The following is a 27232-nucleotide window of genomic DNA, read 5'->3' as shown; positions in this document are numbered from 1 at the left end:
GCTGTGCAGTAAGACTGTAATACCGGTCTGGTCCACATGGTGGCGCTGTGAAACAGGGCAGAAAGTGGTGCAAGGAAAAAAAAAACCTGAGCTTTGTTCGCCTTTGCGTGTTTACGACTACCCTTGCATTACAATACTGCTTTTAGCAATCACTTCTCAATTTTCCCACAGCTACTTCCCCTTGGAAGAGCTCTTTCACATTTGTGAGATCACAGTCTATTCACTATACCAATGGTGCAGCAATTCTGGTGAAAAAATAAATAAATATTTATCCACTCATATCCATGTAACTTATTAATTTCCAAAAGACAGGATCCAGAAATGAATTCACATCACTGCTTGTTGGGTACCATTTTTACACAACTTAAATCTTGAATTTGCATGGACAAACTTAAATTTGCATGGACAAATTCAACATTTTATTAGCCTAACTAAATTGAAATAAATACTTACTGGGTGAAAGGAGCAAAAAAAAAAAAAAAAAAACGTCCCTAGCAGACACAAAATCTGATGCACTTTGCTTTTTCAAAACAGTGAGTTTAGATTTGTATGGGGTGGCGTAGTGGTTTGCACTGTTGCCTCACAGCAAGAAGGTCCTGGGTTCGAGCCCAGGAGCTTGCATGTTCTCCCTGTGGGTTTCCTCCAGGTGCTCCAGTTTCCCCCACAGTCCAATTGCAGGTTAGGCTAATTGGTGGCTCTAAATTGACTGTAGGTGTGAATGTAAATGGTTGTTTGTCTCTGTGTCAGCCCTGCGATGACCTGGCGACTTGTCCAGGGTGTACCCCACCTCTCACCTATAGTCAGCTGGGATAGGCTCCAGCTTGCCTGCGACCCTGTAGAACAGGATAAGCGGCTACAGATTATGGATGGATAGATTTATATGCAGGCCTAAACAAAATAATTTGTTTAAATATAACATTTGATTTGATTCAATCAGGTTATACAGTATATATAGCCAGCTAGTCCATTTATACATGACTGAAATGATAACCTGATACGCTTGTAGAGAGGTTAAAGGAAATCAAATGTGTAATGTAAATTGCTATTATGTTGTGCTCCTTGCTTTGCTTTCCTCTTTTCGACCTGCAAGAAGCCACTTATTTGTTATAGCTCTGAGTCGCGTGCAGGAATATCAATATTGCATGTCTATTTGAACAGGTAACAGCCGCACTATTCTCAGGTACTAGATGGCTATTGACACAATGGCAATAACAAGTAACTTTGAACTCAACCAACATGTCTGTACATGAGCTTAACGATAACACTGAGAAGGTAGTGAAAACAAAATACAGGGCGTTTTTCATCACATTGCTGGGAAAAGTGAAAATTATGAGATTAAAACATATGGAATATATGTGAAGAGATCCCAATATTGTGTCTCGTCTCTGTATATCAGCCATGGGGGACAGGTGTGTAACCATGAGGGTGCAGGACAGACAGGCAACAGGCTCATGTTTGGACTTGTGGATGCGTCACAGAAAGTGAAGTAAAACGCATGCTTATGAATTGTTCTTGACTACATTCTTACACATACACACACCAGTATTTCTAAATATAAACTGATTGATTATATATTGTCTGAATTCCAGTTAAAGGCATGACACATGCCTGTGAGAAAAGATTACAAGTTTGCACATGGAATATATCTGCTTGTGTCTTTTTTTAATTTATAGTTTATTGTTTAATATAGTGGAGAGTATTTTCCCAGAACTGCATTCATTCACGGACATGCTTTTGTCTTTACATGCAGAACTGGTTCTTAAGGAGGTAAAATGAGAGAAAATGGGGATAAAAAAAAAAAAATGGAAGGTTACGAGAAATAGACAGGAAAGAAAGAGCAAAACCCGAGGAACAGGTTTCAGACTTAGTCACCGTCGTGGGAAAGGACAAAATTACAAATGATTACAGAAAAAAACAATCCCTGCTTTATGAGGGCCACCCATCTCCCTTTAAAATAAAACATGAGTTCTTTCTTGGCTCTCTGCATGAACACGTGTTCTAACCAGTACTCAATATGAATTGATTATGAAAGCGCTTGTGTGACGTGCAACATGAGATTTAAGGCGTAAACTGAAGCAGGTGAAACTGAGGCTATGCATTAAAAAAAAAAATCCACAGTAACCTTTTTTTTTAAATGTAAAAAACAATGGCATACCTAAAGAGTTACCCTTCTGGCAGTACAATGGACCACTGCAGCAAACCAATACAAAAATGAAACCACTACAAAGCGTGCAACACACGTCCTCACACCAAAATGAGCACCCATCAATAAGTTATTAAGACACAATGACGTGTGCTAGGCACAAAAAAAGATAAACAAATCACAAACCAGTACATTCCCACTTTTACACACACACACACACACACACACACACACACACACACACACACACACACACACACACACACACACCATCTCGAGGCACAGTTCAACACTTCACCATCAAATCACCGAGTACCAGTGCGATGAATCAAACACAATCATGAAACTTTTCTGCATATAAATGAAACAAAGTGTAATAATAAATGTACTACAAATAAGGCATTGTCATGAAAAAAAAAAAAAAGACCGAAGACATCAAGATATTTCTGCTAGTCGCTGAAGGAGCCCAGAGAAACCAGCAGCATGCTGGGATAGCTCAGCCACTCTGTCCACCATTTCCTGTGTAGCCTGGACTGATGGGTAATTCTGAGCTGCATCTTTGGTGGCAACGACAACAGACTTCAGGGCCTGACAGAGACGTCCACTGGAGGTGGTGACCTGGAGACACAGCGGACAGTGTGTGCCAGTTGTTATGTAGATCAGCCAAGACATCAGAGGTGGACAGTAACAAAGTACATTGACTTGAATACTGTACTTAAGTACACTTTTTGAGTATCAGCACTTTACGTGAGTATTATTTTCTTTGGAAACTTATGACTTTAACTTCATTACATTTGAAAGACAAATATCGTACTTTTCACTCCACTACATTTCTATCAAGGTCCTCATTACTTGTTACTATGAAGCAGCTTTGAAAGTGGCTGTTTTTTTTTCTTTTCTAAAACGTGATTGTTTTTTTCGCAGGTGACACTGAGACAGCCGATCAGTAATCACTCGGGTCACGTCACGTCCATAGACTGGATAAAATCAAGTTCAATGATTTCTCAGCAGCATTATTTAACTTGATCAGTTGATGGCAGAATGGAAGGAGGCGGTTCTTCTGGGGAACGCACGCACCCGTGGGCATACCTAGAACCCATGTTTCAGTTTTCAGAAAGGATTAAAGAGTCGTTTCGTTTTAAATGTTTGCTTTGTTTGCCGAAAACGAACCACATCATGGCGTACAAACCCCCACCCCCCCCACCCCACCTTCGGAAGCATATTGAGGTACATAAATGTTTTATTCCAAGAGAAAGCTTATAACAAAGTTGTCTGTGCTTTAGAGCTAGCGATAATGTTGCAATAGCTATGCAGTCTGGTTAGTCAAATGACTTTCTATGGATTTGCCCACCAAGTTACCGTAGCCTTGTCCACGGCTAACGTTAACACATAGCTAGTTAACTTGGACACTAAGTTGGCATGTAAAAACGGAGTTACGCTAACATGAATAATGTTAACTTATCTGAAGTCCTTTCAGAAATGTTTCAGCATAATCTTGCCAAATAAACAATGTAGAAATCTTTCTTTTCTATTAGCATTAGCTACCCAATATGATTTTGAGTTTGAAAAGAGTTCGCTAGCATGTCAGGTAGAGTTTTACTGACTAGCTAGCTTAACATTAAACCGCCATGACGGCACAGCATGCGTTCATTTTGTGAATTCACATTTCTGTCTTTGGTAACGGCATTAGGTTTTGTAAGCGTTGTGGCAATAATACAACGATGCGTTGATAGACAATTTATGTTTAATACTTGAGTATTTTTAACCCTTTGATGCAAAGGGCAAAGGGGAGTCCCATATACGATTCGTACATTGGGGGAGTGCCTGTTAGAGAGCACACTTGTCCTGGGCCATCGGCATAGTGAGGTAGGGTGGCCAGTTCCTTTCCTCGCCGCCTTTAACTTCCCCAGTGTTTCCACCAGGTCCCCATTCACTGCTGGGTGGACAGGGAGAGAGCCCCAGATCCCCGTCGAGCCGAGGCTCGAACCAGGGACCGTTCGCTTAGCGGTCAAGCGCTCTAACCACTTGGCCACCTGCGCTCCCCCTTTGATGCACAAGATAAGCAAACCCAGCTTAAATAAAAACTCAGCCGGGTCACTTTTGACCCAGGTTGTGCATCAAAGGGTTATTAAAAGCAAATACTTCAGTACTTTAACTTAAGTAAAAATTTGACTGGACAACTTTCACTTGTATCGGAGTAACATTTGGCCAGTGGGATCTGTATTTTGACTGAAGCAATGAAGTTGGGTACTTTGTCCACCTCTGCAAGACGTGGGTGGTGTGTTTGAGGTTTGTTTATTGGAATGAAAGCTCATACTACAGTGGGCCATAATTACAAAATGAAAAGCACCACAACAAATGACAAAGCACAAAAGTGAATTCAGAAAAGGGTAAGTCCTTACTGACCATCACATACTCGTTTCTGATTGGCTACAGGAAACCGCGTCAAAGTGGAAAGCTGGATGATGTTTACAGTAAGAGGAAACATGAACCTAAATAAATCTGATGCTTTTATTTGTGCTTATTTTTATCAACAGCATTCATGTGATCTTATTTCTGATATGCTGTAACAGCATTAATATGAGACTGTGAATGCTGAAAACCTGGAGAAAGGAAGTCAGGTTCTTCAGAAGAAAGAAACACTCCCCACTATAATCATTAACTTTGGATTAAACTGTTTTCACAAGGCGAACTAGATAACAGACTGAAAAGATGCAACCTTTTTTCTTTGTCATAGCCACATACCACATTCCATCAGCAACGACCTTGTGATGTTCATTAAGTACCTACACTTTCTGTTTCAATTTGATGTTGTGTGTTTCCAACTTTGCTGTTGTTTTTTTGGTATTGTTGCTCTGTTTTACAGTGGTGCTTGAAAGTTTGTGAACCCTTTAGAATTTTCTGCAAAGTTGCATTTAGTTGCAGTTATTGCTGCACAAGGGGGTCACACCAGATACTGGAAGTAAAGGGTCACATCCTTTTGCCACTCACAGATATGTAATATTGGATCATTTTCCTCAATAAATAAATGACCAAGTATAATATTTTTGCCTCATTTGTTTAACTGGGTTCTCTTTATCTACTTTTAGGACTTGTTTGAAAATCTGATGATGTTTTAGGTCATACAGGCCCAAACCATGATACTACCACCACTACGTTTCACAGATGGGATAAAAGGTTCTTATGCTGGAATGCAGTGTTTTCCTTTCTCCAAACATAACGCTTCTCATTTAAACCAAAAAGTTCTATTTTGGTCTCATCCGTCCACAAAACATTTTTCCAATAGCCTTCTGGCTTGTCCACGTGATCTTTAGCAAACTGCAGACGAGCAGCAGTGTTCTTTTTGGAGATTAGTGGCTTTCTCCTTGCAACCCTGCCATGCACACCATTGTTGTTCAGTGTTCTCCTGATGGTGGACCCATGAACATTAACATTAGCCAATGTGAGAGAGGCCTTCAGTTGCTTAGAAGTTACCCTGGGGTCCTTTGTGTCCTTGCCGACTATTACACACCTTGCTCTTGGAGTGATCTTTGTTGGTCGACCACTCCTGGGGAGGGTAACAATGGTCTTAAATTTCCTCCATTTGTACACAATCTGTCTGACTGTGGATTGGTGGAGTCCAAACTCTTTTGAGATGTAGTTAGTTTTTTTTTTCCTTTTTTATCAGACATCTAGTTTTTGGGTTTGTTTACCTGACATGTTTCAACGTACAACTGTCGTCTTCCTCAGAGTGTCACCGGATGTTATTGGTGACGCATCTTTTATCAGCTGATGTTTCCGAAGGCGTGGCCTTCCTGTCTGGATTGACAGGTCGGTCACGCCTTCTACTGTCAGTTCGTCCCCTGCAAGATGGCACTCCAGGTATGGGAGAGCATGTATGCTCCCTCATCCCGGTTGATGGTCCTCGGGCTTCGCTTACGGATCTCCATGGCCTCCCTGATCCAGCGCTGATGTTTATCATCTTCTGTGCGGATGACTCTGGCATTCCCCCAGTCCATAATATGATTTTCCCTTTTACAATGATCTGTTATGGCTGACTTATAATTTTCCTGTGTCTTTTGAGATGGTTTTGTAACCTTTTCCAAACTGATGAGCATCAACAATGCTTTTTCCGAGGTCCTCAGAAACCTCCTTTGTTCGTGCCATGATACACTTCCACAAACATGTGTTGTGAAGATCAGACTTTGATAGATCCCTGTTCTTTAAATAAAACAGGGTGCCCATTCACACCTGATTGTCATCCCATTGATTGAAAACACCTGACTCTAATTTCACCTTCAAATTAACTGCTAATCCTAGAGGTTCACATACTTTTGCCACTCACAGATATGTAACATCGGATCATTTTCCTCAATAAATAAATGACCAAGTATAATATTTTTGTCTCATTTGTTTAACTGGGTTCTCTTTATCTACTTTTAGGACTTGTGTGAAAATCTGATGATGTTTTAGGTCATATTTATGCAGAAATATAGAACATTCTAAAGGGTTCACAAACTTTCAAGCACCACTGTAGCTCACACAGCCATAGGCCAATGAACTTTTGCCATCACACGGCGCCCGTCGTCCGTCTGTCTGTCCATAATTCACAAGAATCGCTACTCCTCCTTGACTTGTCAATGGATTTTGATTCTGATTGTTTTGTTGGAAGATAGTTCTCATGAAGAGCAACTTAGCTAATTATAAATGAGTCTGGTTTCTCGTTGTATGGCTGTGTGAGCACTGACTTCTGATTTACTGTGGTGTTTTTTGGTTTGTTGGTCTGTTTTGTACTTATGGGCCACCATATTATAGCCTCCAGTTCAGCACTGTACAAACTGAATAGACCCCTTTCACATGACGTCACCGCGCCGTGAGATTTTGTTAGGCGCCATATTGGAAGACCAAGTACATGCACTCACAATATAAAACAAAGTACGAGCGAGAATAAAGTGACACGATGGATGATAATTCTGGTTATGTGAGTACATTACCAGCTGCAGAAAGGGCACGGTATGTGGAGAAACTGGCTGTGATTGATGGGTTTGACCCATATGATAAGACTCGGGGCAAGGGAGAATGGAAACATAAGGAGGACCGGACACCAATTCTGCCATCTGTTTGCTACCCAGACATTGTAAACTATTTGTTGTTTACACCCAGTGCCTACACTCAGTGTTCGAACTATGCCGATATTTTCGGGGGGTCCCTTTTTTTCCCTTGGGGGGGGGGGGGGCGCTTGCGCTTGTCTCGGAGCGCGGATCTCCAAACACATGAGAAGCCTTGCGCTTGTCTCGGAGCGCGGATCTCCAAACACATGAGAAGCCTATCTTACGCACATATCACGCGGACTCCACACACGCATCGCGTCTGAAGTCATAACTCATCAGGGGAAATCGTGTCCGCATTGGCATGTTCAAAAAACAACCTCGCGTCAACAATGATACCACACGCAAGAAAAAAAAAAACAAACAGTCAGGCTACTCAACAACCAACCTGGCAGCAGCGAGCAAGCCCCAAACCATCCTAAATTATTATTATTATTAAATTGTAGAAGTCTGGGAGGCTTGCTCCTCATACAGTTATCAACTTGGGGCCAATTTAGCATGTTTTAAATCTGAATTTCTTGCGTTTGCTTACCTCAAAGTGTCCACAGATCATGCACAGACTTATCCATTATATCCACAGTTTTTTGCCAAGTCTCACACAGGTTTCTTTCAAGTCTACTGTTGGGCCAATAAATCATAAATAAAACAGCTCAGATTTGTTTAAGTCGTTTGCCACTCCACTTTATTCTCGTGGGTTCACATACCGCTGCCGTTATTTCCCCCTAATCACGAGTTTGTTGGTCTTCCAAAATGGCGCAGGGTCTGTTTACTTCCGGTTTCAGGCGACGTCAGTGAAAGGGGTCTATAGCTAAATTATGACACATTTGCCTCAAAAGAGATTGATTGTCTCAGTAATATGATATAAACCTAAAATCACTGACAAAGTTCACGTTTAAAAAAAAAAGTTTTATAGCTCCAGAACAAAGCTGAAAAAGCAAATTTGCTGACTGACTAGAACTAGGGTAAGAAAAATGTTTAGAGGTTTATTTTTTTGGCTGAACTACTCCTTTAAGAACAGCGTTATGCTGCTTACTCAATTCTTGTGGACACACATGTACACTCGCATGCATGCACCCCCCCCCAAACTATTCACAGATGGTTGTCTTAAGTCACACACTGGCCATCATCCATCAAGTAAATCTGCCCCTCCTTACAAGTTATCGATGATGACAATTCAAAATCCAGCCACAAGTAAACAACAGACACTTAATACTTAATTTTTGTACAGCTAACAGTTATTCATTCATTTATTAACAACCTGAAATCTAGCATGACCCTGCCTCAACAGTGTGATTCTACACGTAGGCCCACCTTTGCCCTGAGGTCAGTAGAGCTGAGGAGACGAGCAAGCGTGTCTCCAATAAAAACGAGCTTATGCGCCGTCACGATGAGACTCTTTCCCCTGGAAACAAAGATCCGCGGCGGCTGATTTCCCTGAACGCTACTGAACAGGGAGTCGATGGCGTCAGCCAGGCAGGAGAGGTGAGACAGGCTTTGGGATGAGTAGAAGGACAGAAGCTCGGAGTCCTCGAGAGACAGAGAGACGGGAAGAGGAGGAGAGGGACTCAACTACAGAGAAAAAGGGAGCAATTATTACATAATCACCTAATCTCATTTAGTTGAGGGAACTATAATTAGCAGATTCCACAAACATTTGTTTCAGTATACCTACAAGTACTCAATGAACATCATGTTTATTAAACCTTTCCATTTCATAAAATCGGTGAAATTTAGTTCCCTCTGAAATTCGGTCATTGTGATATATGATTATTTCTGTAATATCTCAAAAAATATCAGGCCATTCTGTGGCTGGGAAGTTATTTAATTTGAGGCGATTCCCGAGCAAATAATGTGCATGAAATCGCTCGCTGCGCACAGTCAAGCAGACAGAGGAAGTCCGTGAGAGCATGCGCAGGTTTACCTTTGACCGTACACTGACAGCTACATCATTCTATCGCTAAACGAACAGCTGATCACACCGAGGTGCTCGCTGACTGCCGATATTTATTAGTTTGGTCCTGCATTTCCTTTCCTTGGTATATAATCTATATATTCTGTATATTAGAAATGACTTTTCTCCTGAACTGTAAAATATTCTGGTAACATAACGTCTTTTCTTCTCGCTTTCCGTTACTGTAGTCGGTCTTTCAGGTTTCATTCACACACTCACGTCCTCCATTTTTCTCTCCTGTTTCAAATTTGTATCCCACAATGCCTTGCACGAATGGGGAAAGCCCACCATGTCATGCATGACGTAGTATCTTGAACTGGGTCATGGTGAAGCAGGAAAAAAATAGAGGAGAATTTAAGGCCACATGGCCCTAAATTCATTAATTGTTCTATTTTTAAAAAACCTGATAAAATTGGAAGTCTGTGATTCGAACTCAGTAGCTTTCGGTCCACGAAACAAAAATAATTGGGTGTCGGGGAAAATTCTTTTTATGACCTAAACTTGAAAAATCTGAAAGGCAGTATAGCTTTAATTATATAACGGTTATGATTACTGATGACGTGTACGCTGTTTTGTAATATCTTTAAACTGTAAGTGATATTAAGTCAACAATACAGGCAATTTAAAAATGGTTAATTATAATTATGCGTATGACAATTAATCTTGGGGCGGTACGGTGGTGTAGTGGTTAGCGCTGTTGCCTCACAGCAAGAAGGTCCGGGTTCGAGCCCCGTGGCCGGCAAGGGCCTTTCTGTGCGGAGTTTGCATGTTCTCCCCGTGTCCGCGTGGGTCTCCTCCGGGTGCTCCGGTTTCCCCCACAGTCCAAAGACATGCAGGTTAGGTTAACTGGTGACTCTAAATTGGTGTGAATGGTTGTCTGTGTCTATGTGTCAGCCCTGTGATGACCTGGCGACTTGTCCAGGGTGTACCCCGCCTTTCGCCCGTAGTCAGCTGGGATAGGCTCCAGCTTGCCTGCGACCCTGCAGAACAGGATAAAGCGGCTAGAGATAATGAGACGAGAAGAGACAATTAATCTTTAGCCTAAATTTCATCGTTTATGAGAACAACCCAGAGAAACCAGAGGGAACTAAGAGAGGGAAAAGTGTCTCAGTAAATCATTGACAACAGAGCTGGGTTCCGCAAATACAAAACGTTCACTAGGTACTAGAGATATATATGTACTCTCTGTGTGTGTGTGTGTGTGTGTGTGTGTGTGTGTTGTCGCTCACTCTGGTATCATTTGTAGGGATGACCTGTGAAGTGCCAGTTTCAACCTGTGAGTCAGGAGGCGGCTCGGGCTTTCCCTGGTTTAGGACACAGAATCAGAGCTCAGTTAATGTAACACAAACTACTCAACCAGAGCATGACAAACACCCATGTAATTAACTTTCCGGGCAGAAATACAACTAACATATATTTTGTGTCACCCAACATATCTTACCGTCTTCCTAATTATAAACAATGTAAAAAATATTTATGAAAAAGGACACACAAAATCTCTCATATCCCATAGTGTGATATGGCACAGTATGCTTAAAAATCCATAATCCCAAATTTTGTTATTATTTACGTTGCTAAATGAGTCATACTGTAAGTTCCTGGGCTGAATGTTGTTACCATTCTTATCAGGACACTATGAGTACTGAACAACTATCATATACCTGGAGCTTGAAATAGTGAAGGTCACTGATTGGCCAAATGCAATCCTTACAGCTTCATCATGTTTCATTACATGACTCAAGTCAGACAACTGACGTTTTGAGTTAAAAAAAAAAAAAAAGAGCTGTGTATTAGAAATGACTTTTCTCCTGAACTGTAAAATATTCTGGTAACAGCATCATCAAGTACAACGGAAAACATTGCATAAGATGGCAAGCACAAGATACAGACCTTGCAGCTCCGAAACACTAATGTTGAACGCTAATGTCACATAGGAAATGATGTCACCACCTTACAATCTTACATCATTTCTCATGCTTTCACAAATAATCTAATGCTTTTGGAAATGGACACAGAAACTCCACCAGGTTATTCTAGATTTACATATACACTGAATCACAACGGACAGCACACAGTACATATTCTAGGATCAAATCACTGTTAGCAAGTTCTATCTGAAGTATTACGGGTAGCATAAGCCCTTTAAATGAGAACCAAAGTCATTTTTAAACTTGCTTTATTTCTTAATTAATGTTATTCAATTACGTTTTCAGTTTTAGTAACCTTATATCGTGACTCGTACTGGTAACTAATTGCAATTAAATATTATACTTATCGGCCTGTTCAGTTTTTAGCCGTGTTGAATTTAGTTTGTTTGGTCCACGGCAGGCGTCGCTTATCCGCGCGATCTTCACGAGACTTGTGCGAGACTTCGAAACGTGAAGTGTCAGCCAGGTGTCAGTGCCGCCATTTTGAAAACTGTTTTCCAAACAAAATATTGCACAAAAACGAGTGACGATTACTGCCTACTTTTTTCAAACTTTCCTGATTGCTATCAAAACAAACAAAACTTCCGGCTTGATTACATCAGCATTCGACGCGTCTTTTGACAATGTGGGCAGATGTCGGTCACTTTGATTTCCGCTGTACGTTTTACTTCCGTCCTACGATGTCTCGCACAGGTCTCAATGAATCTCGTTTATGGCCATTGCTTTGACATACGGACTGATATATTACAGAGCATATTTCAAACACTCATAACTTGCTACAGCAGTGACAAAATAGCTGTCAGAAATGCATTCCTATATTTAATAAAATGAGATAGAATTTTGATCATACAACCCCGATTCCAAAAAAGTTGGGACAAAGTACAAATTGTAAATAAAAACGGAATGCAATAATTTACAAATCTCAAAAACTGATATTATATTCACAATAGAACATAGACAACATATCAAATGTCGAAAGTGAGACATTTTGAAATTTCATGCCAAATATTGGCTCATTTGAAATTTCATGACAGCAACACATCTCAAAAAAGTTGGGACGGGGCAATAAGAGGCTGGAAAAGTTAAAGGTACAAAAAAGGAACAGCTGGAGGACCAAATTGCAACTCATTAGGTCAATTGGCAATAGGTCATTAACATGACTGGGTATAAAAAGAGCATCTTGGAGTGGCAGCGGCTCTCAGAAGTAAAGATGGGAAGAGGATCACCAATCCCCCTCATTCTGCGCCGACAAATAGTGGAGCAATATCAGAAAGGAGTTCGACAGTGTAAAATTGCAAAGAGTTTGAACATATCATCATCTCCAGTGCATAATATCATCAAAAGATTCAGAGAATCTGGAAGAATCTCTGTGCGTAAGGGTAAAGGCCGGAAAACCATACTGGGTGCCCGTGATCTTTGGGCCCTTAGACGGCACTGCATCACATACAGGCATGCTTCTGTATTGGAAATCACAAAATGGGCTCAGGAATATTTCCAGAGAACATTATCTGTGAACACAATTCACCGTGCCATCCGCCGTCGCCAGCTAAAACTCTATAGTTCAAAGAAGAAGCCGTATCTAAACATGATCCAGAAGCGCAGACGTCTTCTCTGGGTCAAGGCTCATTTAAAATGGACTGGACTGTGGCAAAGTGGAAAACTGTTCTGTGGTCAGACGAATCAAAATTTGAAGTTCTTTATGGAAATCAGGGACGCCGTGTCATTCGGACTAAAGAGGAGAAGGACGACCCAAGTTGTTATCAGCGCTCAGTTCAGAAGCCTGCACCTCTGATGGTATGGGGTTGCATTAGTGTGTGTGGCATGGGCAGCTTACACATCTGGAAAGACACCATCAATGCTGAAAGGTATATCCAGGTTCTAGAGCAACATATGCTCCCATCCAGACGACGTCTCTTTCAGGGAAGACCTTGCATTTTCCAACATGACAATGCCAAACCACATACTGCATCAATTACAGCATCATGGCTGCGTAGAAGAAGGGTCCGGGTACTGAACTGGCCAGCCTGCAGTCCAGATCTTTCACCCATAGAAAACATTTGGCGCATCATAAAACGGAAGATACGACAAAAAAGACCTAAGACAGTTGAGCAACTAGAATCCTACATTAGACAAGAATGGGTTAACATTCCTATCCCTAAACTTGAGCAACTTGTCTCCTCAGTCCCCAGACGTTTACAGACTGTTGTAAAGAGAAAAGGGGATGTCTCACAGTGGTAAACATGGCCTTGTCCCAACTTTTTTGAGATGTGTTGTTGTCATGAAATTTAAAATCACCTAATTTTTCTCTTTAAATGATACATTTTCTCAGTTTAAACATTTGATATGCCATCTATGTTCTATTCTGAATAAAATATGGAATTTTGAAACTTCCACATCATTGCATTCCATTTTTATTTACAATTTGTACTTTGTCCCAACTTTTTTGGAATCGGGGTTGTAAAAAATCTGCCTTCAGTTCTCCTTTCAATGAGAACAGAAGGGTTTAAAAAAAGGTAGATATCAGTAAAGCAGTTGACTGTAGTCAGGACTAGGGTTATTACGGTGTCACGGTTTCACAGTCAAGGAGTATGACCAGACAGTTACCTTGCTGCTGACTTTGTCAAGAAATACAAATTAAAATGCAAGTCTATCTATTACTGTTTGCGTGTTTTTTTCATGTTCTTTACTCCAGTGGTTCCTTGGTTCACAACTCCCTCTGCACTCTCTCATACTACAAAAAAGACCAGCTTCTCTGCACGCTGAATTCAAATGCACTTGCCTGTGTAATCTGTTACTGCTGTAAACAAATTACACTACTACCCCTACTATCACGCTTTGCATGATTTTATCATGCATGATGGCTATCAAGCACAGAGAACAAAATACCACTGATGACAACAACTAAACAAAATCATTTATTTCAGTCCGGCGTGTCCGGATTTTTTTTTTTTTTTGGCTTACTGTGCTGCCTTTTCTCACAGCCACTCTCATTTTCAGTTTCTAATGATATTTAACAGTTATTCCACGAAATCGAGTCATACATGAGCTGATAGCCGATGAGGCGCATAGCACCGAGTCGGCTATAAGCCATGTATGACGAGATTGAGTGGAATAGCTGTTTAATTCTCTCCACATTCAATGGATTTTGAAAAACAGAGCATTTTTATTTTTATATTTTTGCAAATTTGATAAATAAAAACTTTATACAAAATGTCCGACAAATTCATTTCTGCTTAGAATGTAAACAAACTGGTGAAATGACAGTAGCAATTTGTGAAAAATGCTATAATAATAACAGTTCTTGAAAAATAAAAGACACTTTCTCACCATGAAATAATTTCATTCCATATTTTGTTGCTTTTGTTTGTGTATTTTTTAGGATTTTGTTTTCGAGTTTGTTTTTATTTCGTCCTCAGTTGGTTCAGTAACACGCTCGGCCATTTTGTTTTTCTCTACTCACATGCCCCTTTTCCACCAAAGCAGTTCCAGGGCTGGTTCGGGGCCAGTGCTTAGTTTGGAACCGGGTTTTCTGTTTCCACTGACAAAGAACTGGCTCTGGGGCCAGAAAAACCGGTTCCAGGCTAGCACCAACTCTCTGCTGGGCCAGAGGAAAGAACCACTGGGGCGGAGTTGTTAAGACCGACAACAATAACAAGACCGCGAAAGATCGCCATTTTTAAGCGACGAGAAGCAGCAGCTGTACAAACGCGAAGTCATCCATGATTATTATTGTTGTTGTTGCTGCTGCTGCTTCTTCCGCGTTGTTTTTGCTTCAATATTCGCGCTAAGGTTTATGCAAACGTAGCGACGTAACTGACGTATACAGCGACGTAATGACGTGTCTTCCCTTAGCACCGCGAGCTATGGAAAAGCAAACTGGTTCTCAGCTGGCTCGCAAGTTGAACGAGTTGTGAACCAGCACCAGCCCCGAACCAGCCCTGGAACTGATTTGGTGGAAAAGGGGTAACAGTATATGAGCTGATATCCTAGTAATAGAGTAGCCAATCAGAGCGCGCAATTGCTCATATCCAGTGAATGTGGATAGAATAAATCAGATATATTCCGTTGTCTTCGACTCATTCAATATCATGCTAGCTGAATGGAATATATCTGATATACCGTGAAAAAAAGTCAGCCAATATTATTATTATTATTATTATAATACATACATATTCGACAGTCACTTGCCATCGTGGACGTTTTATGTGTAATATCTATCTTATGGCATTTTCAATTCACTGTGACAGTTTACTGCGGGCGCCGCCGGCGAACGAAGAAATGCTTCTGTGCATGCGCAGTAGAAAACTCTCTCGCTGAATATTCGAATCAGTTCCGACATGTGACGTCATGTTGTTTTGACAATCATGCAATATCATAATCCATGCTCATTCTCCATTGGGTAGAGTGACGTAATACACGTAGGATAAGCGATATGCGAACAATATTGCATGCTATCAAACCAAATGAATGAAACCTGCCAGAAGGGAATAGAAGATGTTACTATTCCATTGAAAAAGTGTCTTGTATGGATGATAATTTATAATGTTGTCCTAAGAAAGAAGAACATGTCATGACATGATATCTAGATTACAAAACCGTGAATTTTCACACAGTAACATCCCTTGCCAGGAAAGAGATAAACCGGATTTCAGTGACTGGTGAAAGAGAGAGACGGATGAAACTGTTGTGATACAGCATTTGGGAACGTGACAGGAGAGTGAAACAATAAAGCCAGGTCCTAACCTGCAGCTTGACGTATCCTACACTGTCTCCTGCAGGGTACAATGGAGGTGCAGGAGTTAACCCGATCCCTGCATACTCATTCCCTTGCTCATCTTCACTCATCTGTCCAGTAACGGGAAGAGACGCAGGTGCTGGGGGCAACGGAAAAGCAGGAACAGGAGGAGGGGGGAGCGGGCGCTCTTGGATCCAGCTGCCCTTGCGAGATCCCATTCCTCCTGCCATGGGTTTGACCTCAGCAACCGGCAACGCAGGAAGTGGCCTCCGTGAGAGAGACTCCTGAGAGGGCAGACGGGGTCTTGTTTGACTCTGCAAAAGGGTGACGGTGTCTTCGAGAGCTCGGTGGACCATCGTGAGCAGACCATCAGCCGGAGGGGAGGGACCGCACACCGAGAGGGCGGGAAGGAGGTCTGCAAGACGAGACCATGCCTGCTGAAGAGAAGGCGGGACTTCGCCAGAGTGTCCGGCTTTCCACACTGACAAGATCTCAGCCAGCGACGCAGCCAGGTCCCGGGAAGGTGTGGTAGCGACCGAGGTGGAGCTTAGAGCTGATTGGACGAGAGCCGAGAGAGGGCTTTTCCACTGGATGTCACCTGACCCGGTGCTGGATGCGGAAAGACGGCACGCAGGAATGTCTAATGTGAGAGCGGGCATGTCGTAAATGCCACCGTCTGCTTCGGAGACATCCTCAGACACCAATTCTGACTTTCCAGGACTAGGGACGGCGTAAACCTCAGCGTTTCTGCTTGCTTCACCTGCTGATCCTGGCATTTCAGCGGAGTCTAAAGGCAGACCCGGAAGACTTGGAACACTGTACACGTCTTCTTCTATGTCTTCGCTCAGAGGAAGTGATGCCAGGACGTTGTAGGTCTGTTGCTGAAGGTCTGAGTGTGGACTGAGGGCACGGGTGGGAACGTCATAAATCTGACACACAGTGAAGGAGAGAGAGAGAGAGAGAGAAAGAGAGAGGATGTTATTCACATGGACTACAGAATTGTTCTTATTCTATCCAACTTGGGTATCTATCCCTTGCAGCTACTGTTGCATTTAATACAGACAATAGCCTTCTTCATGAAGTCAGTGTTTTAGAGCTGAACTTTCTCCATCTTTCTCACACTGGGGGCTGTGTATAAAGGCTAAACTGTGCTCCATTTCTTCCCTATTGTGAGTTCTTCACAGAGAGCAGGCTCTATGTCCTTTCCCTGCCGTGACGCAGGCTCCGAGTGGCCGTGTTGAAAGCTCTTGTGGCTTAATGTTGGCCTGGAATAAGAGCACGGACATGGAGGCTGTACTTTCCACTGCCTTATTAAAGGAAAAAAAAAATCTCTGGATTAAGAGTGTGTGTCATTAAACTTCTGTAGGCAGTAATTACATATTTATAGATGTAATTATACTTCTGTTAGAGATGGCTAAAAAGGGGGAACTCCACAAGCATATCTGTGGTAACTGTAATCGTTAATAGAAAGAGTGTCAGACCAGCTCGACCTCCTAAGACGGGTGTGACCAGCTGAGCAAGACGAAGGCGACAGACAGAAGGAATTAGCTCACAGCAGTGAAAAACAGGTGTGGCCCTTAAACGGAGGAATGCCATTTTTTTTTTTTTGTGAGAGAGACATAACTGCAGCTGAGAAGTGATTGCATGAACAATGCTGATGAATTAGGAACATGTTCGAGACTGTGTCATATTGCTCTTTTACCTCTGATCCCTGTTCGGTGTGTACGGGGACGGCACGGGGGGTGTTATAGATGCTCTCGTTCTCCTCAGCAGATACGGCAGGAACTGGCTGTTGCCATCTGTTTGTAGGAGGAGTGTCATACACCTGTAGAAAGGACAACGCTATCATGTGAAAGCTAAACTATAAAAACTAACCGCTCATTTGACCAAACAATGTAAACATGTAAATCAACCCAATGCTGGTCAATTCAGCTTTAGAGCAAACATTAAGTGCATAGTCACACCAGAGTTTTGATTCACTATAAAAAACAACAACAGCAACAACAGGTAATTATAGATGATCCAAAGTTAACGGGAGTTGATTTTGAGAATGCAGTGGTAAAATTAGCTAGCAAGAGTAGCTAGGTAGTTTGTTTTTTTGTAACTACGCTGTTAAAAGTAGGGGTACAGTAGGAGTCCATTTCTGTCCCCCAAGGTAGAATCTACACTAATGTACCCCCTAGGGCTCATTATTGGACCTCAAGGTAACTGTTACCCCTTTTCCACCAAAGCAGTTCCAGGGCTGGTTCGGGGCCAGTGCTTAGTTTGGAACCGGGTTTTCTGTTTCCACTGACAAAGAACTGGCTCTGGGGCCAGAAAAACCAGTTCCAGGCTAGCACCAACTCTCTGCTGGGCCAGAGGAAAGAACTGCTTACGTCAGCGGGGGGGCGGAGTTGTTAAGACCAACAACAATAACAAGACCGCGAAAGATCGCCATTTTTAAGCGACGAGAAGCAACAGCTGTACAAACGTGAAGTTTCATCTCATCTCATTATCTGTAGCCGCTTTATCCTGTTCTACAGGGTCACAGGCAAGCTGGAGCCTATCCCAGCTGACTACGGGCCCAGTCGCCAGGTCATCACAGGGCCGACACATAAACACAGACAACCGTTCACACTCACATTCACACCTACGGTCAATTTAGAGTCACCAGTTAACCTAACCTGCATGTCTTTGGACTGTGGGGGAAACCGGAGCACCCGGAGGAAACCCACGCGGACACGGGGAGAACATGCAAACTCCACACAGAAAGGCCCTCGCCGGCCACGGGGCTCGAACCCGGACCTTCTTGCTGTGAGGCGACAGCGCTAACCACTACACCACCGTGCCGCCCCCAAACGCGAAGTCATCCATTATTATTATTGTTGTTGTTGTTGCTGCTTCTTCTTGCGTGTTGTTTTTGCTTCGATATTCGCGCCAAGGTTTATGCAAACGTAGCGACGTAACTGACGTATACAGCGACGTTACTGACGTATACAACGACGTAATGACGTGGCTTCCCTTAGCACCGCGAGCTATGGAAAAGCAAACTGGTTCTCAGCTGGCTCGCAAGTTGAACAAGTTGTGAACCAGCACCAGCACTGGCCCTGAACCAGCCCTGGAACTGATTTGGTGGAAAAGGGGTATATGTGTACCTTTTTAGGGCCAAAAAGGTACATATATTCTCCCAAGCAGTATATAAAGGGTACAAATAAGTACCTTAGAGGGTCCTGCTCCAGTGACAAGGTACAATAATGTACTTTATTTTCCGAGAGTGTAGCAATTCCACCATTTTGTTTCTGTCATGCAAAAAAATACTTCTTACATCTTGTTGCATTTTCAAGGTCTGCGCCTCCGCAAGGTCCTAATTCATCTGAATAAACTCAGCCACACTCAAATTTCTGTTTCGTTTTGACTCATGCTATTAGTTAAGTTCATGAAAATCAACCCAGCCTCAAATGCAGCAAGGTGATTCTGGTTCAAACATATCAATCATCCCTGCAAAAGCACAGGTTCATTTTAATCTACAAGCACAAACAACTCCAGAGCCACTGCAAACTGTTTATAAAATTTGGTGCAAAACTGAAACAGCATGGTATAAGTGACAAGCAATGTCAGCCTTCCATCTTTGTTTTTACCTGATCATTTTGTTTTCCATCATCACACTCTTTCTTCATTATCTGCATGTCCTTTTTCTTCCCTCCATCTTTATTCGTCTGTCTTTGTTTCTCTGCTTTAGCAGTCTCTGCGTAAGGACCTGTCTGCATAGTGGGTTTTGCGGCTGGTGATGGTGCCTGACCCTGAGGTAAATCCTTCCGGGTCACGCTTCTTACCGGTGGCGCTGGTGGAGGAGGCTTTCGGCCGAAGTTAGGAGACCCTGGCAGCCCGGATTTCCCACTTCGCATGAGAAGAGGGGACCCCTTCACTGTAATCTGTGACGTTTTTCCACGACCCACCGGGGGAGTGGCACACTGACCCTGCGGTCTGCCAGATGACCTGCTTGTAGGGGGTGTGTTTAGAGTTTGTCCTGAGGCAGCTGATACCACGTTCGATCCAGCAGACAGCTTGCGCTCGGCTTGTGGAGTCCTTGTCATGGATATCCCTGGTGCACTTGGAGTTTGGTACATTCCTGGAAGTTCTTGACCTGCTTTAGCTTGGTTGGCTACCCCATCCTGAAGCACTGGTACTGGAGCAGTGTTCACAGGAGTCTGATAAAATTCCTCACCAGGTAAAGCTGCCACGGTTGGCCGAGGAACCAAATAGCAGGCGTCTGAATGGCCTGTGATACTCGACTCTCTTGGGCTCAGATAAGCAGCCTCACCCCCTGATTCAACTGTAGATCTGGGCACAGCAGTGGGTGACAGGTACACTGACTCCGAGGCACCCTGAGATCTGTACTGTGCCCCTTGTGGTGCCATTGTGGCAGGGGTCTGATACACTGAACCCACTTCTCCTGCCCGTCCTCTGAGAGAAGGCGAGCGCGGACGACCTTCAACTCCAATATCTGTCCATTCTGGCCGTGGCCTGGCACCAGAGCTGGAATGGGAGCGTGGGCGACTGCCTGGTCCTGAAGCCCCTCCAGGACTCTGGTACACCCCTTCAGCCATGCTCGGAGGAGAGAGATACACTCCATCACCATCTTCTATGCAGTGCCCATTAACATGTCCCTGCTGAATGGGAGAGAGATAAACCGAGTCCACACTGGGAGTACGACGGGCATCCGGCGCTGTCTGAAGGAGTCGTAAGCGGTTAGCAGGGGCGATGCCTTGGCGCCCGTGGAGGGAGCAGAGCCACCAGCCCGGCCCGCCATCTTGCTCCTGCTCCAGCACCATCAAGATGTCGCCTTTCCGGAAAGCCAGCTCCTCCGGACTCTCAGCTGCATTATCATACAACGCCTTTGCTAGCACCGTCTGAGAAAAAAAACAGAAAGCAATAAAGGAAACACAGAAGGAAAAAAGAATTAAAAGACAAGAGTGACATTGACAGGAATGAGGAATCCAGATGCAAATCTCAGCATAGAAAAACATGTGAGAAAAAGGAAGAAGGGAGTGTACTGTACATGCGTACTGTGTAATTACTAGCACTGAGTGAAAAGGGATGGAAAAACTACACTGGAGAGGATACAGAATTAAATAAGAATTCGCATTTAGATTAAAGTAGATACAGTCAGAGAAAAATGGTAGCAATCATTGAAAAAAAATAGAAAGAGACCAAATACTTCAATTAAAGAGGAACTGAAGGCAAATTTTTTATTATCAAAATTCTATTTATCTCTTTTTATTAAATATAGAAATGCATTTCTGACAGCTATTGTGTCACTGCTATAGCAAGTTCTGAGTGTTTGAAATATGCTCATCTCATCTCATTATCTCTAGCCGCTTTATCCTGTTCTACAGGGTCGCAGGCAAGCTCTGTAATATATCAGTCCATATGTCAAAGCGATGGCCGTAAACGAGATTCGTTGAGACCTGTGCGAGACATCATAGGACGGAAGCAAAACGTACAGCGGAAATCAAAGTGACCTACATCTGCCAGCATTGTCAAAAGATGCGCGCACCCTCTTTTGAATGCTGACGTAATCAAGCTGGAAGTTTTCCCTGTGTCCGAAATCACTCCCTACTCACTATATAGGGCACTATATAGCGGGGACGCCATTTTGTAGTGCTGTCCGAAACCTTAGTGAGGATTATGTGGGAAATGCGCTCAGTATAATATGTATTTATCACAAAAATACACGCATGTATTTATTATTTTGAAAACCCACCAGCCGCCTGATCTGGCACGTTTTAATTGTGCGACAGTAATGACGTAAATACCAGCGCGATGGACTAGTCCTTATCCTGTCGTCTTTCCAACTCTTCTCTACTCCACGTTGGTTCAAAGTCGTATAGAATAATCTCCATGTCACATCCTCCTCCCTCGCGTACGTATGTGCAGGAGTATACGGTTTAATAAAGTGCAGAATATATATACAGTGAGACAATATATACACAAGCAAACAATCCAAAACGGCAGGCTAGATAAAAAATGAGAATACAGGCAAAAGGATCAGTCGAGGCGCAAACAGTACCTCAAAGGCTAAGCGAGGACAAGAACGAGAAACAGGAAATCAAGATAACGGGTAGAAAGGCTCGGTAATGCGTACATGCGTATCGTAATACTTTGTGATGCAAATGCATCAGCACAGTCCTTAAATAGGCAAACACATAGGTCCTTAATTGAGCTCAGGTGCGCCTTGGTCACGGCGCGCGTGCTGGAGTCCACTCGGCGCGCGCGCAGCCCGCCTTCAGGTGCCCGCGCCACAGCGCGCAGAACTGACACTCCATCACTGATGAAGCTGGCAAAGCTCTAAATTAATCTAAATTGGAATGATATGGAGATCTGGCCGCTGTGTAAGGAGTTTTCAAAATGGCGGCGCTGACACTTCACGTTTGAAGTCTCACACAAGTCTCGTGAAGATCGTGCGGATAAGCGACGCCTGCCGTGGACCATACGAACTACAACATGGCTAAAAACCGAAAAGGCCGATAAGTGTAATATAATATGTAGTGCTGTCAAAAATGTCGCGTTATTATCGCGTTAACTTGACTCAATTTTAACGGCGATAATTTTTTTATTGCGAGATTAACGCTCTGTGACATGATGTAGGTTTTTCATAAGCTTTTGCAACTGCCAGGAACTTGGAACAGAGACTTTGCTTAGAAAAACAATAGCAGCTAGACTGTAATGCCACGCCCCGCACAGCCAGAGTCCTCTGCCCTCCCCCCAAAGAACCAGCGCGGGCATGGCGCGCTCGCCCTGCGCCTCGGAACGAAGAGCCACGGTGCTCGGCTTAGGTTTCGTTTTCCCATCGGCAGCTCCAGCCCGACTTTGCAGTGGCTGTGACAAGACGTGTTATGTTCTGCAATTAAAAAAAAAAACATTGGTACAAAGCAAGCCCATTCACTTTTTTATGCTGATAAGAGAATTACAATGGTTTTTCATGTGACAAAAATGTGCAATTAAATTGCGATTAATCGCGAGTTAACTATGACAGTCGCGACATTAATCGCGATTAAATATTTTAATCACTTGACAGCACTAATAATAATATGCCAATACGAGTCACGATATAAGGTTAATAAAACCGAAAACGTAATTGAATAACATGTTAATTAAGAAATAAAGCAAGTTTAAAAATGACTTCAGTTCCCCTTTAAGGGTTGTTTTACAATCAGGGTACAAAGTTTGTGTCACAGGGGTCCAAAATTCAAATTAAAAAAAAAAACTATCAAATCTGCACTTTTGGAAATTAATACACACATGAACATAGGCATGTGTAATAGTTTGTATTATAACAAGATTAAGTGTAGCTTTAAGCAGGGCTGGGAGAAACAAATGAAGTGATTCTCGGAGAGGACTTTTTTTTTGACAATTCAGAATCCACTACTTCCATAGTGCTTTTAAATATAAGGCTGTAAGCTTTGTGTTAGTTGTCTCTAATATTTATGTCCCAATATCTTGACCACATTTTAGGATGAAAATAATCATTTTAGATATGTTATTTTATATTGAAAAATTAGCTGTCTCGGAGAGGACATTTTTTTGACACAATTACATACTAATTTGATCAAAATAGTCTGAAAACTTACTGGCATTCAACATTAAAACTTAACTATGTTTCCAATGATATGGAACCAAATATGTGTTTTATGGTATAAAGAATGATTTAAGTGCATCCCTTTTGGAGCGACCTGTGGTCAAAAAAGCACTTTTTCTAAATGACATGAGTGATTTTGCTAAATACGACATATATTGCCATACATTCACCAAAAATAACGTTATCACCAAATTGTTTTTGCATGGTAAATAGAGCTATCACAGGGCTACAATAAACAACCAAGTTTATTTAGTCAAGCCGTTTGATATTGAAGATAATAAGTGTTAAATGTGATTTTTAACTTGCGTACCCCGATTATAAAACAACCCTTACAATGGGAACCATTCTGGACTGCCAACTGAGGTTCTCTTCCAGCACAGAAGTGACCCTGAGGAAGTGCCACCAGAGGACGTACCTACTAAGGAAACTGAACTCTTTTTCTGTCAGTCAGAACATCTTGTTGACATTCTATTATACAGTCATTGAAAGTGTTTTAGCTTTTTCTTTATGCTGTTGGTATTACTCCATTACTGTACAGGATAGGAACCGCCTGCATAATGTTGTCAAGGTGTGTTCTAAGATTATTGGGCTTCCTGCTCGCCACCTGAATACTGTGTACGAGCAGCAGGCTAGCGGCCTGGCTCGTCGAATTCTTAAGGACTCGACTCATGCTTTGTTCCCGGCATTTGAGCAGCTGCCATCTGGTCGCAGGTTCCGCTGTCGGGCCTGTAAGACCCAGAGGAGGAGAGCAACCTTTGTTCCAAGTGTTATTCTCCTCCTGAACTCTAAAGGCCAATTTATGCTGACAACCCAGTCCTTGCAGATAGCGTCGCAGACAGTGTCTGCGTAGCCCCCCCCCCCCCCCCCTTCGCAGACGCTCTGCGCGCACCTCCCAAAAATTGTGACCACTGCAGAAGCCTCACAGACAGCGCCACAGACAAGAGGGCTCTGACTGGTCCACTCTACATCCGCTGTACACGCACTTCTGCTTCCCTACTTTCCCGGTTTGTTTTGTTTTCACGACCGCCATTTTTAAAAACACGAGCGAAGATGGAGCAGCATGAAGAGCGGTTGATTGAGGAAGTACGTACATCTATACGACTCCAGTTCTAGTCATTATTAAAAAAAAAGTTCTAGTCATTATAAGTAACCGGAGGATAAACACTCCACTAACCACACCCACCAACTACTCCTAGCGACTTCGCGCCCCCTTGCGTTGTGCCGGTGAATAACATTGCGCACGCCTATTATCCCCGCTCAACGATAAATTATAACTGTCTGTGAAAAGCTATCTGCGAAAGCCTTGTTGCAAGAGCATGCAGAGGCCTTAAGAAGTCTAACAATAACTTAAGTCTTCTGTACAATACTCTAGTGCAATATCACATGTCCTGATGTGCAATATTACAATATCACCTTGTCACTTTAACTACAATGTCACTCTAATCATATTGTCATTTTAATTTTATCCACGCTTCATTTTATTTATTTGTCATATTTTATCTGCTGCCTTTTTATTTTTTTTATTTTACTTTGTTACTGGCAACAGGCCTGCCATTGTATATTGTACATAATACGCTTTTTTTCCCACCCATTTTTTTGATTTTATTCTTTTTGTGATTTTATTTTCTTGCTCTTTTAATGTACCGCTCTTCACCGTTCTAATTGCCCTTCGGGGATAAATAAAGTTTTGTCTAAGTCTTAGGGTGTATTCAGACCAGGATAGTTCGATAGTTCACTTGCTTTGGTCCGAACCAAATGTTTTTTTTTTATTTTTTCATTTTGGTGCGGTTCGCTTTCACACTGTACATTTTAGCAAGCGGACCAAAATCTGTCAACAAAGCCACGCGCCCTGAGGTCGTTCAGCTATTGGTCAGAGACGACACGCGCACAAAGCGTTAAGTTCAAAAGTAGTCATGGAGGCTTTCCGTGCTGTTATTCTTTTTAATGTCATCAAAGCTATATGTTTTTTCCAGTTTTTACTGTTTTCACAATTGTGCGATTACTATGCTGTTGTACAAGTAATTTATCAACGACGACGACAAAGGGCAAGGCGGCTACGGAGGATAGCGCTGATGAGCGCACATCATGTTGTGACAGTTCTGGCTCTTCACGTAATAGATGAATTTCTTTTTTGCGTCGCTAGTACCGCCACTTTTTGAAAGAATGTCCCTGATTTTAATGTAGGTCTGACGGAGTTTCTTCACTTTTAGCCGACATTGTTCTGGGGAGCGCGTGAACCCCTTCTCCTTCATTTTCTCACTGGATACAGCAAACACGTTGGCATTTTTGTGTGTTCTCTCCAAAAGCTCAGATATGTGGACATCTGCCCATATATCCACAAGGGTACGCGTTTCTTCCTCGGCCCACGTTTGCCCCCTACTCATTTTTTGTACTCTGTAGTCTAGCCTACCACTGGTCTGAATGACTGAACGACTGTTGTAAGGTTCCCTTGACAACCGAAACAGTGTTTGCACTTTGCGATGGAGTGTCAAGACTCTGTTTCCCATAATGCTCGACAAACGACGGAAGCTCCCGAGGTACAAAAAAGCAAAACTGTCGGATTAGGTCCGGTCTGCTTTCACACCTCCAAAAGATCCGCACCAGGGTTCCTTTGGTCCGGACCGAGTCCGACCTTGCAGCTCGGTCTCGGTCTGCTTGTTTGGTCCGGACCAGAGTTCGGTGGTTTGTATTCAGACCAACCCGAAAGATCCGGACCAAGGGAAATTTGGTTCGTTTGGTCATTTGGTCCGGACCAAACAACGTAGGTGTGAATACGCCCTTAATGTAAAATAGAAGCATCTACTTTGCTTTCACGCATTAAAAGCTTCAAAGCAAAACAGGCCTTGTTTATCCATGTGGATATTCAGTGCATATGACTGGACGGTCAGCCGTATCACACCACACCAGCATACCAGGAATGCCACTCATAACACAATTTGGCGAAGCAAATCCAATGTGTTCAGATTTAAAGTCTTAAATCGATTTCCCCAAGCTCACGTCGCAGAAGTCCATCTCGAGTGAATATTTGCACAAGTTCTGCTGGCAGAACAGAACCAAACCAAGCAGGCAAACAGCAAGCCAAGCTAAACACAAAGCCTATTATGCAGAATAACACTCAGGTTTACATCAGTTCAACAGATTACACAAACAACTACCAAGGAGATAAAATGACCTTGTTTTTCTGCTTGCTTGACAAACAGAAACAGACAGAAGCTGGCAAGCAACTGACGGAGGTCAGAAACACACCAAAAACAAACGCTACTTGAGGCTTTCTTTTTCTTCTTAATACAGAAGCATTTTGATAAAAGTGTACAAATTCAAATAAAAAAAAAAAAAAAAAACCCATCCTTTCAAATGAGAAATAAAACTGAGGGTTTTTTTTTCTTTCTCTCTCTGAGGCTGTTTAATAAACCTGAACCATTTCTGGGAAAGAGACGATGTGGTAATGCTGTTTGCGCTGAACCCATTTCCCACTAAGGCCTCATTCAATTAGCTCGTATCTGCTCAGCATACTGATGCTAACGATTCGCGGTCGAATAATCCAGGTGTGTGTTCGACGAGTCTCCGTTAGACGTGCTGCTACGCAGAAAAGTCCGACGCAAACGGAGTCATCTTTTGAGCGAACTAAGATGACTTTTATTCATGAGCTTTCTTTATTACAGCCGCTGTAGGATCAGCATTATCTCGACAGACTGACAACTGGTTACTAACGCTATACATATGGTAAGTGTGACTTTACTGACTGCCTTTATTAAAGCACAATAGAGTCA

General features: G+C 42.7%; 1 protein-coding gene and 1 long non-coding RNA gene across 2 annotated transcripts in view; one reads left to right on the top strand and one right to left on the bottom strand.

Moving 5' to 3' along the window:
• Positions 1–1657: 1657 nt before the first annotated feature.
• Positions 1658–27232, bottom strand: part of efs (embryonal Fyn-associated substrate) — a 27028-nt gene continuing 1453 nt past the window's right edge. Inside the window, exons 3-8 of the mRNA XM_060936139.1 lie at positions 19462–20733; positions 17547–17669; positions 15853–16773; positions 10411–10485; positions 8542–8799; positions 1658–2761 (exon numbers count right to left, since the gene is read on the bottom strand). Of these exons, the coding sequence (XP_060792122.1) occupies positions 2579–2761; positions 8542–8799; positions 10411–10485; positions 15853–16773; positions 17547–17669; positions 19462–20733 (2832 nt within the window). The 3' untranslated portion in view covers positions 1658–2578. The remainder of the gene's footprint in view (positions 2762–8541; positions 8800–10410; positions 10486–15852; positions 16774–17546; positions 17670–19461; positions 20734–27232) is intronic.
• Positions 26998–27232, top strand: part of LOC132895516 (uncharacterized) — a 15964-nt gene continuing 15729 nt past the window's right edge. The window contains exon 1 of the long non-coding RNA XR_009655764.1: positions 26998–27185. This is a non-coding gene — a long non-coding RNA (uncharacterized LOC132895516). The remainder of the gene's footprint in view (positions 27186–27232) is intronic.

The sequence above is a fragment of the Neoarius graeffei genome, chromosome 1 (genome assembly GCF_027579695.1).
Source record: "Neoarius graeffei isolate fNeoGra1 chromosome 1, fNeoGra1.pri, whole genome shotgun sequence".
NCBI classification, from domain to species: Eukaryota; Metazoa; Chordata; class Actinopteri; order Siluriformes; family Ariidae; genus Neoarius; species Neoarius graeffei.
The sequence above is the reverse complement of the archived record's forward strand: the minus strand, read 5'-3'. Positions and strand labels throughout refer to the sequence as shown.